A 17,751-nucleotide genomic window follows, 5' to 3' on the forward strand; every position below is an offset into this window, starting at 1 on the left:
CATAATTTATGCCTAAGTCATTATATTTTAATATTCATAAAATAGTTCTTTATTGATTTCAAATAATACATTATGCCAACTGAAGGTTGAAGATTAAATCTATTAAAATAACGATGTTTTACAGATATAGATAGATAGAGATACTTTAGATAAAAATTTCAATATTTAGAATACATATACCTTTTATATACATTTTTTATTTTTTTAAAGTGGTGTTACTCATACAGAGCATTTCTGAAATTATGGTACATGCAGTCGGATGCTGATTCTACATGCAAAGATAAGTCGAAAAAGAAAAAAAGAACATTTTTTCGTTTAAGACTTCGTTCTCGAGAAAAATGAGTTTGAAATCCCATCAGATATCCGTATATTAACTGGATGCTTTAAATTATGAACTTCTACTTCTGTATTATTAAATATGGACAATGCCACGATTTGCTTCCTGTTATTGTTATTTCATTTCCGAAATATCGATATTACTTTCCTTTATTCTGTATTTAATCTGCATTTTGAATGATTTTATAAATAAGAATAAGATTAGTACTTTTTAAGAATCATTTTATTAATTAAGTACTTAATGGTTTAAAAACTCATTTTTTTTCATAAGTAAAACTTTAAATGAAAAAACGTTTTTCTTCGATTTATTTTTGTATGTAGAAACACCACGCTTGTATATTTCAGAGACACTCTGTACATATTTATATTTATAATTCGTATAAAATTTAAAATAAATAAATTTAAAATACAAATATCATACTTTTAAAGTAGTGTTATAAAATAAGTGATTTCTAAACTTATATCACATTTGGATAAAATCTTTCGCTTTTTTTTTAAGATTATGAAATATAGGTATATTATAGGTATGGTTGCCATCCACAATATAAGCGACAAAGATTCATAGGATCATGGGCTTCTTGTATAAGTCTTTCAACTTGACCAGATACACTAGATGCTAATCCTTCTTCAGTGCCTTGTAGTTTTTGCTCTATTCTCAAAAGAGCTCTTTCTGCTGTCTTATTAGTTGCTCTAGAACCTATCAATAATAAATATTTTTAAAATAGTACGAATATGATACAATGAATATGTAACATATATTACATTATTCATATATTTTCAATAAAATATTAAATTTTATTCGTAGAATATTATTAATTTATGCGATTACTATAAAAAGTATAATACAAGAAACGAAAATATGAAAGCATAAATTATATTTACACTGATTATTTTCGACTAATTTTGATGATGTTCCGCCGCTTTGAATGTTACGTGCTTCAGCGGGTGTTATAGTCCATTTAAATAATGGATCATATAAAAGAACTTGAAGCAATGTTATAATTATTTGTCTTTGATCACGTAATACGGTTAATGTTTTCTCACAGCAATGTCTCATTGTTCCCTCTACGCCAGATACACCCATACCATCTTCAATATTTTGTGTAAGTCGAAATGGAATGGTTTCAGGAACTGGTAATACCTTTCCTTGTTCAAATGCTATGCCTATTATATTCAATAACAAAAAAATTGAAGTATTCATAAATTACATTATTAACCCTTTGCACTTGAGAGGCGAATTTCAATCACCACGGCATTCCGTGTTGCAACTCCAGTGGCGAGCGAGAGGCGATAGTCCCTGTTTATGCTAGATTTCGATATCTCCAATTGATGAGAGTGCAATATTGGTTCGTAAATTGGTTCCTTAGCTCTTTGTGTTCTTTGTTAAGAAGTGTAAAGTGTTAGACTTTAAAATGGAGATAAAATATTTAATCCCATATCCCTCCGAAACTATGGTTCAACTATGGTATTGAAACAACGTCTCCAACATTGGTTCGGATTCGACGATCGTGGCAAAAGTATTATAGTTTAGAAACCCTAAAAAAGTGGTTTTCAGAAGTGAAATTAGCTCAAATGAAGATGAACTTGATTTTGAATTGTTGAAAAATGAGATTAATTATATCATCTTGGTGAATGCTTTGTAAGTTATCATACAACAAAATACAGAAATTAATATTACAAAATCATATTTTCAAAGATGTAAATATAGATAAATTATTAGAATATAATGTTTTTGCAAGTTAATTTGTATATGAAATCATTTTACACTAGCTATAAGACGCGTCACGTATACGCTAAATCATCCGGAGTAGCTGCTACACCCGGCCGAAAAAGTCCTCGAGTGCAAAGGGTTAATAATAGCACTAATAATACAATGTTGCTAATATTACTACCAGTTTAAAAAATTACGTAATCATATTTACCAAAATCAATATGAATTACTTCAGCAGTTATTTGATCAATTAAGATATTACTTAAATGTCTATCTCCTAATCCTAAAATATATCCTGCCATTGATGTTGTTGCTATACTGTGAAGATATAGTAAGTATAATTTAATGAATATAATAAATTCAAGAGTAATTACTACATATAAATATTATTACCTGCGTGTATACGCTAATCTGCGTTCAAACCACGTTTCAGGTGATGGATATCTTTCAATAAAAAAATAATGCATCACTGGATGCATATGTGCACAACAATCCATAAATACTTTCAACTTTACATTAGTTGATGATTTTCCTACTGCCTAGAAATAAAATTTACATTATATTTCCATACTATAATATTCTATATACTGTAAGGTATCGCATAGCCATTATAAAATTCATACTGCAAATAATAATCAAAATAAGAACAATACATATCGGTTGTAAAATTAAATCTTATTTGAATATAATCTTACTGCTAGTTTGTCTCTACAATAATTTGCTTTATAATCCTTTGGATAGTATTTCTCGTGAAGTCCTTGAATGGTACCTGAACCTACCAATATAGTTACGATAGGTATTGTTTTATCACACCATTCAAGTATTCCTGATCTTTGTGTTAATGGCACAACCTAGAAAAGTAATAGAAGAAACATAAGTATAGGACATATAAGATTATAATTACATTAACATATAAAATAGATATTTAATATATCTAAAATAATTTGTATCACTAATTAATCATATATCAATATTAAAGATAAAGGAGATGCTGCAAGAGTAATTAATTCAAGTACAGAAGTAGGGAAGGAGCAGAAGAAAATGATAAAAAGAAAAAAAGGGAAGCTCTTATTCTGGAATGTGGCAGGAGTGGAGAGAAAAAATAAGGATTTTTAGGGATATATCGAAAAATTTGTTTTTATAGGGTCAGCAGAGACATAAGAGGACAAAAGCTGATAAAGAATACAGGACATATTATCTAAGGGATTTGAAAGGAAAGGAAGAATTTATTTATTTTATAAAGGAAGAAAAATGGAAGTCGGAGGTGTAGAAGGGTGAGTTAGATAGTTTAATGTAAGCTAAGTCCATCTCATGGCCGGTGATACTGAAAAACGTTAAATAAATAAGAAAAATAATAATAATTAATTTAATGATGACAAATTCTTGAAATATAAATAATTTGTTAATATTACCTTGTAAGTTCTAATTGTTAATTTTCTACGTTTAGTATCTTTATGAGATTTTAACAATATATTCATTACATTAAACACTTGTTGCATTACAGCATCTTGTCGTAAATCATCTCTTCCCTAAAAGTATATTTAAATAATTAAAAGTATATAGTATTCTTTCTCTCTCTCTCTGTCTTTCAACAGTATCAAAAATAAATGTTTTTTTATCCAGTATTGAACATATTATGTAATGCACTCAATAATATACCTTTATTAATTCATGTCTATATATGCCATCTGTACCAATACAAGTTAATTTTTTTGGAGTATTTATACCTCCAACAGTTTCATATGATTCTGTATATTTAGCAATGCCAATCACATTGTTGTAATTTCTGGATGGTCGTACATCAATTGTTAACGTTAGCACAAATATGTTTTCAAAATTTTTAATCTTTAAAATTTTTTGATTTCTTGGTATTTTAATTTCATAACCCGCTAGAAATGGAAATTCTATGATGAAGTATTCTACAATTAGAACTAAGTTTAAGATGTGCTATTACACATAATGTCTGTTTATATGTTTGATATATGTATAATTATATTTTCATTAAAAATACTTCTACTTACATCTTCTATCTACTTACATTTATTTGAGGTAGTTGAAAGATTAGCCAACATAACTAAAGCATGTGATAACTTTTCCATTTCTTGTATAATTAAATTTATATCTGATTCTTTTATTTCTTGTAACAATTTTTGTGTTCCAAGAACTCTTGGTTCTAGTGTTCTACTTTTTCTAGCTGTATTATAATCATAATCACCATATAAATTTTTTAATGCTAACAGAACTGGTAATGTATGATGTGGATGTTCTAAAGCACAACGTTGCATAATGTTATATATTTTTTCAGAAAACTCATTAAATTCATCATTCATATGCGCAGCTAATTGTGGCACAAGTGGAATAAATTTAAAAGATGGTAATCTGTTAAGGTTTTCTTGCAATAAATCATTGACTTCCTTTTGATGTATATTGTCTAACCAAAGCGCAATTATTCTAAATATTAACAAATTATAATTTTCGCTGTGCTGTAGTGCTATTAAATAATACCTGTATGAAGCAATATAATAATGTTTATTTATAGATATTAAGTAAGATAATATCAATTTTAACATAATTAACATATATTAAAATATATTAATAGTAAATGAAATATAAATATACTTTACTGATATGTAAAAAACAGAAATTATAGAGCTCTTTTATGAACTTTGCAGAAATATGGAACTTACTTTAATGCTAAAATCAAATAATTATCTTTTTCTTTTTGTATATGTTCCAGTTCTGCAACATCATTCGTATTTTGTCTTTGGTTTAAAATCATTACACTTCTAATATCTTTATCTTCACTAATTGAATGTTTATTAATTCCTTTATAGGAATATGTAATACATTCTTTTAGATTTTCAAACTGAGGAGATTTCATATATGAACTAATTTGCTGATACTGATTATCAGCAAAACGAGCTAAAGCAACTTGGGTATCATGTAAATCTTTAATTGTATCAGTATTTTGTGTACTAATTGATGTGTTTATATCTATAGATTTTAAGTAATATTTTTCTATCACAGTCTGAAAGATAATAAATAACAATATATATTATTTTTTTATTATGTATGTATATGTATATAATATATTGTAGTGAGAGATGTATATAAGATATTGTAGTGAAATAAAATATTGTATTAAAGCTTAGTACATCTATAATAAATAATAATAGAATAGATAAAGCTGATAATAAGATACTAAGTAATCTTAAAAATTTCATACCTTAATTTACTTTTATTTCATGATACATACCTGGGGATTTTCTGATTTTGTTTCAGCCATCCAATCTCCATAAACTCTTAATATTTGTGCTCGTAATTTTGCATCTAAAGTTTCCTTTTGCATTAAGTTACGTAAAAGAAATCGTCCAACATCTAAATCTTTCCTAACTAGTGCTAATAAAGATTCTTGATAAAGTAATTGATCTTGAATTTTTGATGGTATACCCTTTTGTTTTATTAAGATATCTTCATAAAAAAATTAAAATATGAATAAAATACATATATTTTATAATTGAATACTTAATATAATGTTATAATAATCTTAATTATATATACCTAATGAACGTGTAGCAATATGCAAGTTATCTTTATCTGCTGCTATTTTTGATATTTGCAAATATGTATTAAAAAGCGCACTTTTAATATTTACGTTATTAATTAAAGTATCATTTATTTGAAACATAACAGTTCTTTGAGTTAAAATCGGTTCAATATATTGAAATTCATAAAAATTTGCAATATCCTGCTGTTGCCATTTATGTAAGATTTTTTCATATTCGCCTTGTTTAGCAAAGCTTAACTCTTCAATTTCATTAATTAATTGCAATTGCATTAACTTTTCATATATAGTTTTACTACTTTCTACAAATAATCAATTGTTAAATAGATAAATTAAAATAGTTAAATTGTTAAATAGACTTTTTCAAAGTCAGAAAGTTTAATAATTCTTACCTAGATTAATGTTCTTAAGTGCTTTGATAATATTTATACGAGCATTTTGAATTGCATTCTGTATAGCTGTCTCATTACCTTCATGAAAATATTTTAATGCTTCATAATGATAAAAGTGATAATCATGTTCAGTTATTTCTAATTTTAAATTACAGCTATTTTGTGGATATAAAGCTTGATTTGTCTCACAAATATCCCAATTGCTAAGTCGCCAAGCACATTCATACTGAATGTCTTTATCTATTTTTACACCATTATTTGACATAGTATATATAAAATTACTAAGTAAATAATGAAGACCAGACTGATATAATCCATTTGCCATTTCTGAAATGTATAATAAATTACATATAATTTGAAGTTATTATAATGAAAATATAATTTTCTTTTTAATAAATTACGATTTATTGAAACTTTATGATCATTATAAATAAATTTTGTATACTTTAAAATAACAAATTTCTAATTAATATAAACATATAACAATTTTAAAATATTTTGTTTTATATGTACATAGTTTTAATGTCACATCAACTGCAAGGTATTAAAATCTTGTTAATAAATGTTGTGCTAAAATTAATTTAAAATTATAATAAGCTCTCAAATAAATATGTAATTTTGTAATACTCACCCTTAATTACTGACATATTCCCAGAAGAAAGTTCAACATCTTGTGCAGGCATTACTTTATCCCATTTATTGGTATGTATATAATGTTGAATACGAGTAGAATGATCATGCAAATGTGAAGAACCAGTGCCATTAATTGCATCAAAATCACCTATCTTAGCGTAAGAATCTCTAAGTATATTTTGTATCACTTTCCCTTGTTCAGCTGATTTTTCATAGACATAATCAATTTTTGAGATATTAGTAAAGTTATTATAATCATTTAAAATAGTTTCACAAGACATTTCTGCATATAATATTGCAGTAAAAAATGCTGAACAATATTTGGCAGCTTTTGCAATACATATATAATTAAATTCTAAATCATTGTTTGGAACTTGCATTCTAATATAGTTCACAATATTCAACATACAACGTACAATACAATGATCGCAATTTGTAAATTTATGTGAAGGAATGCTTGTTTTTATTGTAAAATCAAAATGATATTCAAAAAATGTATTAATACACAAAGATATGGTACTCATAAACCGTTTATCTATATGAATTATCAAAAAAATAATTCTTGGTAAAATTATTTCACAAAAATCAGTACTTAACATACAAATGGGGATTAAATTTTCAGAATAAAATCCTGTAAAACACTCTAAAACATTACATGTTAATACTATAATCCAATTAGCATATGAACCATCGGATTGAGTTGTCCAAAAGGTATTATCCGACTTTATAATATCATTAGTTTTTGTGTAGTTTATAGCAATGTTGCTCATTTTTGAGTTTTTGTTCTTTATAAATGGCTGAATATAATTTAAAGGTAATACTGCCTGTGATTCATCCAAAACAGTTTTTAGATTGTTCATATATTCAGCATCTAACAACTTTTGCCCCCAAGAAGATGAAAGTACAACATCCAGTATATTAGCACTAATTTTTCGAAACTCAGTATCACTTTGAAATAAAAATTGTACCATTGTTATTATTATTTTATATGATAATATCTCTATTAAATCAGAAGATTCTTTAACATGACTTTTCTCAAAATATATCATTGATGTCAAATCAGTTGGTCCTAATTCGCCTAAACATTTTACAGCTTCAATTGAAACATTTATATCAGATGATGCTGTTAATTTTATGAGTTTGTATATCAATTGATGCAATATGCTTGAGGTACAATCTTCAAAAAAACCATGAAATGTTTCAAGTTTATCATATAGTTCTCGTAATTCTTCTTTTCTTGTAGATAATTGTATTCGTAAATGAACAATATCTTCTATGCTATAATGTATATCTTTATCAGTCACTGTACACAAAAAATGTTTTACTTCTTGTTCCAAACTATAAATTTCCTTTGCTTTATATTTCAAATCATTATGTATCTTTCGTATTTCTAAAAATATAGGAACATTTGGAAATGAATTTAATTTCTCTATTGCATCAGATAATATTTCCTTTTGATCAATTATTAGGAACTGAAGTATTTTTAGAGCTATAGGTATCTTCCCTGCTTGTGCTATAGGAATTAAAGTTATGACAGTGAAATTTAAAATTTCTTTGATTTCTTCAACTCTTACACACAAAACATGTTTTATAAATTTGTAAAAATATTTACATCCTAGTTTACAAAGGGTATTATCAAATAATTTAATTATGTGAAGTAAACTGTAACCAATATCTTTTATGATATACATAGACAATGTATTGAAATATTCTTCTTTCAATTCTTTAATAATCAATGAACAAAAGAATATGTACTGATGAAAAGCTTTTATCTTATGTTCCTCAAATTTCTTTTTATAGATATTATTAATTAAATGTGATAATATTTTTTGTAATACTCTTGGGCAATTATAAACTAAATAGTATTGTACAGACATTTTTGGTATAATAAAGTTTTCTTCTATGTACTTTAAACAAATAAGCATTGTTTTGTTTTTAAAATGAGGAGGATCTGATATTGCAAACGATATTCTTTCTCCCAATATTTCTTCAAGGTAATCTTCATCGTGTAATCTTTCAATAAGAAATATTAATATTTCTTCAAATTTTTCTTTAAACAAGTTAGAGAACTTCCTCATTTCAGCAAATTCATCTTGATTTGATTTTAATTTATAAAATATTTTTCCTACTAATGTTTTTGATCTATTTCCATTATTTTCATTAATGCAATATAATAGCCATGATAAAATTTGTGGAAAAATATTTTCAATGAGTTGTTTAAATGATAAGTTAATATAATTGCAAAAGGAAATGACACTAGAAAGTTCTAGATTTTGAAATTTAATAAATGCTATTGTATTACTATATATATTATAAAATTGTTCTTCTGATTTACATTGTGTTAAATTCCAAGGAAATAATTGTGATGAATATTTGGAATTAAACCAGTATGTCATTAAATAACTTAAATTTTCTTCCACGATGTTTGAATAATTGATTTGATTTGCCATAATACTTATTGATTTTGAAATTATTTGAGTTTCTACCCTTTTGTCAATGCTAAACCGTAACATTGTTAGTAATGCACGACACTGAAATGTTCCATTGGTAGATATTATAGCAGCAAGCATTAGTGAAATACTTGCTGTTGTAATTTCCTTCTCGTCTGTTTTTATTTCGTCATCTGTTTTATTGTTAATGGCTAATTCATTTATTGATTTTTCTATTTTTGTAAATAATGTTTCTTTCCATTCGAAATTAATATTCTTTAAAGAATATATCTTTTGTATACACTTAATTATTTGCACTTGTACAAGAAATGAATTACTAATAAGGGATGATAAAATTCCTTCAAATATTGGCATTTGGTTTAAAGTATGACATGTAGTATAACAAAAATGGGAAGGACTAATATAAATAATTTCTGAGAGACATTTAATAAATTCTTTATGAGCAAGGACACCATATCTTTTTTCAGATCGCAGCTTATTAAATCGAACAATAATATTCATTAAATTATCTAACTTGTAATTGTAAACTAAGGCATAATTAAAGAAATATGGTAAAACATTTAATATATAACGTGTAATTGTTTCATCTTTATAGCATTCGTGATACAATTGCAACAAATTTTTCAATGGTAGTTCATTGTGATTTTTCCATAACTCTTCTTTATCATATTTTGATAGAGATTTTAAAACTGTTATAGCCATCATAAAATCAACTGTATGTGAAAGATCGTACATATCAATTTTAAGCAAGTTATCCATAAGCTTTATTTGAATTTCACATTTTTTTTGTTTTAAGTTCATACAACAGAATAATGCTAAAGCTTTTGTTGTTTGTATTCTTATTGTACCTTTGTCACAAAAGTTACATGGCTTTGTTTGTATGACTTCTCTACCTAAATATTTATGACTATTTAGTCTAGACTCATAGCCATCATAATAATCACGATTAGTTTTATAATCGGAAATTTCATTGTCCTCAATATTCATTAAACTAAATATGTTTTTTAGCATATTCAATGTTGCAGATGTAACAATTATTTTTGCTATATCAGTATCATATGATGTTCCATACAATGTATTAAGTGCTTTTGTTACGTTAAATAGATAATTATATTTACTTCTTGATGGATTGGTTATTTTTTCCAATGAACTATAAGCAATGTCTATATAATTTTTCAATGCTTGTATCAAAGATAAATCTTCGATATTTTTAGATACCATATTCAATTCTCTCATCATTGATAAAACTTTTGCTACAACCGCAATCTTTATTATAATTATATGAAGAGCATTATTTCCATCTTCAATAATAACATGTAAACTGTTTATTAAATAAGTTACAATATCTTCCATAAACAGTACATATCTATTTACTTCTGGCTTTTGTTCTGCATTTTCTACCTTTTCTTTAGTGAATACATTTTTTTTATACTTTAGTAACAAATAATAATGTTCAATGTCTTCATAAAATGACTTAGTATTTTGTTCAATTTTTGAACAATCACATATGTCATTAATATCATATTCATTGAATTTTATTTGTTTCTGATGTTTTGACTTTAATGTTATGCCAATAAGTAATAAGCACAGTTCATCAATTCTTATCTGTGTTGCCATTTCGTGCCAAGGAATATTTAATATCCATTTTATAAGACATGACCTAACAGAATTTGTATTCATTGCTGGTGAATATACATTTATATTAAATACTTTCATATTAGTAGGCAAAGGCAAATGTTCACAGATTACTATTAATGTACGAAGACTCATAATAGACCACTTAATAACATTTGTCAAATATAGCTTTAAAAGTGCATTTGGATTTGTTATTTTATTATGTATTATAAAAAGCTGTGTGAGTTTATGAGTTGATATTTCATTCTGATTTATGTTTAATGATCTAAAACAATAAGTTACTATAGACACACAAACATAAAATCAATATTTTAAAAGAGTGTAAAATAATATAAAATAAATGTATATGACCTAAAATCTAAAATAAATAAGTAATACCTTAATAAAATATCCCATATTTGGTCCCAATAAATATTTGAATTTTCTATATCCATTATAGAACATAATTTTTCATTCATTAACAAAACAGCAGCTAGTTCAAATAAATTATTTATGATCTTTTCTTTCTTAAGAGATAATGTGAAAAGATCCACTAAAACTTTTAAAAATGTTGGAAAATCTCCTGATTTTAAACATTCAGGATATTGCTTAAACAATGTTGTTAAGACCTGTATCATGGGCCAAGCTTCTTCTGGATTATTATCAATAAGCATATCAACCGGTCCATTTATTTTGACAGCAATTCGTCTGCGTTTTGCTGGTTGTATATAATCATAATTATTGAATGATGTTTTCTCAGTGATCAAATCTGGATTTTCCATTACTTGTTTAAAAACTAAAACATATTTATTTTTAGATTAATAATTAATAAAATATATTTATTTTACATATTCTTTATTTTAAAAAAGTTACAAATATATTACCTTCAATTGCAAACCAAAGGAAGCTCTTTGAAAGTATATCAGCTTTAAAATCTTTCAAAATCATTAGATACATACTTTTAAGAGAATTGTACCATTTTCCCCAATCATAAGCATAAGCACCATCACAAGTTTTACATACTCCTTTGGGATGATGAATTTTTACAAAAAATAGTAAAAGTTTATATTTTTCGATAGAACTGTCTAATCTGATTATATTCGGTAAAATATTTTCACTAAAATGACACAGTGTAATTCTATATTCTACTGCAATTTGTTGACATATTGTATATGTAACTTTGTAACTAGATTCAGCTAAAATTTCTCCATTTTTTTCTACATCAAGGAAAATACTTTCTAAAATTGGAAAAAGTTATAGCATGTTTTATTATGATGTTAAATTAATAATTTAAATATATATATAAATTAGTTAAATTATAGATAATATATAGTTGTTGATTTTAACACAGAATTTTAGAATAAATTTTAATTAAAAACATTGTTTTAAAAATTTCATTACATACCTAAAAATAATAGTATTTCTTTTACATTTAAAAATAAATTTGTATGCAAACAACCATACTCAATGATCATTTGCAATGTATCTAAAACAATTCTTTTACTTGTAGGAGAAGACATATATTTATATAAATTTAAACACATTTTTAACAATTCCTTCCACTGTTCATGAGTCATGTTCACCTGATATATTCTAAATGGTAGTATATAAGAATTTAGCACATTTATATAAGTATCATGATAATATTCGTATATATGTGTCCCTAAAATTTGTAAAATTAAAGGCATTATATCTTCACATTTTAAAAGTGGTACTTTATGACAATTTGCATGTCGAAATGTATTTTTCACAAGTGTGCATGTATAATTTCGTTCAGTTATTGCTGCTTTATTAGAAGAATCTTTATTAGCAAGTCTATCTGCTTCCTTGAATAAAAATAAAAATGGTTATAACATTATGTAAAATTACTTCTAACAAATTTCATTTTAATTATATTCTATAGCATAAAAATATATTTACATTTAATACTATCCTATGGACACTATGTATTATATATGACCAATCTACAATACTTTGTGTTCTTTCCTTTGTATTTTTACAAATTTCTAGTATTGCATCTTCATTTTCATATAATTCTAATAATTCCTGAACACACATCTAAAACGAAAAGTATAATTAACATTTAGTACAATGAATAGTATTATCCTTCACACAATGAAAGATTATTATTATTGAAAAATGTCTAGAACATTAATAATTGTTAATTAATGTAACCTTTCTTAACTAGAAATTGTCCCAAAATGATAAAGTTTAAAATTAAGTGATATAAAACAAACATTAGTAGGTACATATGTATACATACCTTTTTACTTGCAACTTTCTTACTATCTGCATTTCTTAATATTTCTTGTACTCTTTCCAAATATCTTGACATTTTTATTCCAATTCTTGATATTTACTTATATTATATTACATACTCCTGACAAGAAAATTCGTCAAGTTACATATGTATGTATATATATAAATTTTATATATACATATATACAACAATTGATAGTACTGACAATACTATATTAGCTATTAAAAGATCTTTAACCGAAATAATACTTACTTTTCATTCTCAAATAATCAAATCTACGAAACTATCATTCTACTGGTTACTCTTTGATAAACCTTTTCTAGTAAAAGTACTAGATGTAAAGATGAAAATTCACTAAACTAATTATATAGATGATATAACTGTGAATATTCGAATCAAAGTAAACTTATGTATAATAGGCATTTTCTCAAACATACTTACTTATACAAAATACAAAATAGGTTAATTCTAAAAATTGTAAAGTCATATTTCTATATATGTTGAGAAAATTACTATATACAACGTGACCCGTAATTCAGCTCAAAGACAAAAATCTAGAATGATAATATTGCGCTGGGAGCTCCATTTTTGAGAAAATTGAGTTTTTAAATGTATGAAGTATGCATATATTTGCTTAATTCCCAGCTAAACAAGAGTAGATAATCGATAGGAAGTTATTCTACATGTGAAAATAAGTAGAAATGTAGAATAATGTAGAATAAAGATTTTTCGTTTGAAGTTTCATTTTCGAAAAAATTAAATTTTAGATTTGCGTAGTATACGTGTACCGGTCTAATTCTTGACTAACATATCCAAAATCTATTTTTTCCAAAACGAAGCCTTAAATTTTATTCTTCATTTTCAATTTTTTTCGTATGTAGAGTAATCCCCTGTTGATTGTCTATTCCTGTGCAGACAAGAATTGGTCAAATTCATCCATACTTTATAAATTTCCAAACTTGTTTTTGTCAAAAAACGAAGTCTCCAACGCGATTCTATTATCCTTGATTTTTATTTCATTTTGAGGCATAGAATCTCCCTGACTCCATTCTGTATATATAGGGTACATACATTCTATAATTTTATTAAATAAATATATATTAAGCATGATGTTGAATTTAAACGTAATTAATGCAAAAAGATTATTAAATGCGTAACATTACAAATTATTAATAGCATTATTTTCATATGACTTTTTATTATATGTATTTATATATATTTATCTATACTACAAAAATCGTTTACTGATATAATATCATTATTTAATATGACGTAGTAATAACAAACAGCTGATATACAAATGTTAACAAACAACATGTAACAAGAAGATTTTATTAAATTTATTTAAAAGAATTTTTAAGTATAACATACAACATATTAAGAAAACATAATGGTAGATATTCATGTATTTACATGATTTATATTATTCATTTTTTAAATCTTTATAAAAATGTAAAAAAGTATATTACAAGCGTTAATTATTGTATTTTTTTTATCTTTACGATTTTAGTTAATGATTATATATGTACATTCTCTCATGCGATTTTTTTCGAGAAAATTAGGATATTATAGTATATGCAATAAAGGATAAGAATATATATAATTTAATGTATTTTAATGTTTAATAATATGATATGTTTAAATATAATTTATATTCAGAAAAGATAATCAACATAATATTATCCGAATTCAATGCTTAAATTAATAATTTATATAATTAATAACTACTCCTATTATTATTTATATATATTCAATATTTCTAAAAATTGTAAATATTGCCAAAAAAATGTGTACAACTAAAAAAAATGAGTGAAGATCACATTAAAAATTACAGTTTTTTATACATAGTTAAATTATCTTGCTTAGTATTATATACTTGTGAAGTATAACATATTCAATAAAATTACGTTTCTTATAAATTGTCAAAAATAAGATCGAATATTTTTTCATTTTTAATGTACGTATAATACGTTTTGTTATTTCTTATTCTCAGCAATCCTAAGTAAATAAAAAATATTTTATACATTTCTATATATTTTATATTTTAAATATTTGAAGTGCAATGTGAAAATACCTTTTATTGAATACATTGAATCAATTATAGAATTAAAATTGAAAGTTATTAAGAAGTTATTAAGAAGTTATTACGATATTAAATTTGCTTAACGATCTTAAAATTTCGAATTATTTTAGAACTTCAGAAAATAAAGGAACACGGAACTTTAAAGGTATTTATTCATAATATCTATTGCGTTGGTATATACGTGTATGATGATGGTCGTTCCCATAAGCCAATTCCGCTCCAATTTAGTTTAAGCATTGGACAGAGTTCAACTATCACCCTTTATGAATAATGGGCCAACTGTTGGTTGAATTCCATTTAATATTTTTGAGATAAGTTTACGTAATCGTATCCGCGAATTCGTTTAATAACGAATGAATATAAGCAATTAAATAATTATTATGTAGCAAAGTTGCTATTACAGTTTTATTTTCTTTTGTTTCCATGATTTCTTATTTCTTTTCATTACTATAATAATGTATAATATATACATTATTATAATGTTATACGCCTATAATATACATCATTATTACATTGCGGATTTTTATGCATTTATGGGATTCGAAATTTGAAAGTGAGAAATTATACAGAATGCACATAATATTAGAAAACGCTTATATAAAATATATAAAATACCCAAAGTATAGTGCTTTCTATGATACCGAATAGGCAAAACAATTTTTTAGCAAAATTCTACTTTTTCAATTATATATTTTCTAAAATATGAATCTGCATAAAAATCTGCAGTCTAATTATTATCTTGTGACTAGATATTTACGATTTCTTTCATACGCGACATGAAACAAAAAAAATAAGAAATATTTATTCTATTAGAATTTCGCGAATATGATTATATCGGCACAGTATGTATAGGTAGTGGACGATCAGCGATAAGGGAGTTATCGATGTTGTTTCTTAAATATCGATCCGGAAATATTTATGAACATACGATATTAATGTATGGAAGAATGCGATGCGAAGTAAAGTTACTAAATAGTATTTAATGAATTTTGTGTAAGATTCCAGCCTTGTACATATATGTATATACATTATCGGTAATGATGATGCTCGTTTCTTGGGAAGAAAGCAAAACGACACGTATATATAGTATACATCTAACGTTGACTCGGATAAAATCAGCCTTTGTAAACAGATTATAGCTCATAATCGTCCGTGGAGGGTCGTCTTACGAATGGCCTGGCAACATAATTCTTCCATTACGAAAGTTCCAGAGGCACCGAGTGCCAATTGATTGAAACAATCTATGTATTTCAACTACACATGATGTAATTGAACAGTTCACAGACCCGCTAACAATCATAATTTAAATCGCAAAACGTGTTAATACCTTATTTTATAGATTTGTGCAATTTATGTATAGTATGTATATATACATATGTACATACATGACATATATACATGACATATACTTCAATTATATTACTCTGTGAAAATACAGTAATTTTACCATAGTTTACCATAGTAAATTATAAGTAGAATTATTTTATATAAACGGTGCATTTGTAGTTAATAATCGTATCAAGTAATTTATAAAGAAGCACTTACATGTAGAGCATCTGTAACAATGCAAAACTTTCTTATGACAAAGAAAGTATTTTTTTATAAATATTTGTAATGGACGGTAAAGTTATAGTTTATTTAATAATTTACAAAAAATTGTAGCTTTACATATCTAGAATGTATGAAAGGATGTATATAATAAGTGAAATTTTTAATTGATATGTATGACAATTTATATTCGATAAATATTAATTCTCATGTTTTTTTAGAATATATTGTGCAATGTGCTTTATACACATGTAAGTGCATAACCAATATGCATAAAAATTTTGATATATAGAAATACGATTAATATAAATAAAAATAAAATATTAAGTTTCATTATGTTAAATAAGCCAATGTATAAATATAATACTTCATTAAATTTTTTCAGCAAATATACACATTAATTGAATAATATACATAATAGCAAATAAAAATATAAAAGTAAATATTGACAAAATTAAATAATTATAGTAGCTATATATACATATATACATATGTAAATTTTTGTTTCATACATACATTATTATATATTCATTGTTATCAATTTTATTTAGAGCAATAACTCATAATCTTATGTAGTTTTAATTTAAATATTTATTCTACCTGGGATATTCTATTAACTATTGAAACGTATACATAAATTTATATAATATTACATATTATTTGTACTTGTCAGAAAGTCCAAGGTATTCGAAATGTTCTATGATCATCCGAATGTCATGGATTTTATAGCCTCTTTTCATTTAAAGGAACGATTCATGAATTTATAAAACGGAAGAATAATTGGCGTATTAACGATAAAAAATAATCACGTTAGTTGAAATAACGGACGTTTTCATAACGCAGGAGCGATACAAACTCGGTTGAACGTAGAATCTAAAACAAGAACTTGATAGAAAAAAGAAAAACGTAGAACTTGGAGAAAACATATATACACGCACACGAACGATTCGAACATCGAGATATTTATCCAGGAGATAAGGTTAAAACACAGAATGTGGTTGTAAGGTGGTATAAGGAACAAAAAAGTAAGGAAGACGAGAGAATAAGAAGTTGCAAACTAAGCGTATGTTTAGTTTATGCGAGATTAGTTAGCTTGATAAAAACCGAGCGGTAATCAAATATAATAGGTGCCAGTTATACAGGGTGGAAGGGGGCTGCC

General features: G+C 25.3%; 1 protein-coding gene across 4 annotated transcripts; it reads right to left on the reverse strand.

Annotated features, from left to right (window-relative positions):
- Nucleotides 1–175: 175 nt before the first annotated feature.
- On the reverse strand, nucleotides 176–13,179 carry LOC117237134 (serine-protein kinase ATM). Of its 4 annotated transcripts, none has more exons than XM_033500796.1 (18): nucleotides 12,965–13,178; nucleotides 12,622–12,759; nucleotides 12,107–12,527; nucleotides 11,586–11,939; nucleotides 11,101–11,497; nucleotides 6,636–10,987; nucleotides 6,005–6,331; nucleotides 5,609–5,914; nucleotides 5,304–5,518; nucleotides 4,735–5,075; nucleotides 4,086–4,552; nucleotides 3,707–3,936; nucleotides 3,460–3,576; nucleotides 2,827–2,898; nucleotides 2,441–2,586; nucleotides 2,259–2,365; nucleotides 1,219–1,500; nucleotides 176–1,033 (listed from the first exon to the last, which is right to left on the reverse strand). In XM_033500796.1, the coding sequence occupies exons 1-18, from the start codon at nucleotides 13,034–13,036 to the stop codon at nucleotides 855–857; spliced, it is 8,523 nt and encodes a 2,840-aa protein (XP_033356687.1). In that variant the 5' UTR covers nucleotides 13,037–13,178; the 3' UTR covers nucleotides 176–854. The 4 variants fall into 4 exon arrangements, with proteins under 4 accessions (XP_033356687.1, XP_033356686.1, XP_033356688.1 ...); XM_033500795.1 differs by having other exon boundaries at nucleotides 2,743–2,898; nucleotides 12,965–13,177; XM_033500797.1 differs by lacking the exons at nucleotides 176–1,033; nucleotides 1,219–1,500 and adding an exon at nucleotides 1,607–1,872 and having other exon boundaries at nucleotides 2,743–2,898.
- Nucleotides 13,180–17,751: the final 4,572 nt, after the last annotated feature.

This window comes from Bombus vosnesenskii, unplaced genomic scaffold (assembly GCF_011952255.1).
Source record: "Bombus vosnesenskii isolate JDL3184/JDL3185 unplaced genomic scaffold, Bvos_JDL3184-5_v1.1 scf7180000013358, whole genome shotgun sequence".
Lineage (NCBI taxonomy): Eukaryota > Metazoa > Arthropoda > Insecta > Hymenoptera > Apidae > Bombus > Bombus vosnesenskii.

Coding starts and splice junctions, on each gene's coding strand:
- LOC117237134 (XM_033500795.1), bottom strand. CDS start 13,036: ATGTCAAGATATTTGGAAAGAGTACAAGAAATATTAAGAAATGCAGAT. Junction 5,915..6,004: donor ACTTAAGAACATTAATCTAG/GTAAGAATTATT, acceptor GATTATTTGTAG/AAAGTAGTAAAACTATATAT. Junction 1,034..1,218: donor ATTAGTCGAAAATAATCAGT/GTAAATATAATT, acceptor TATTATTGATAG/GTTCTAGAGCAACTAATAAG.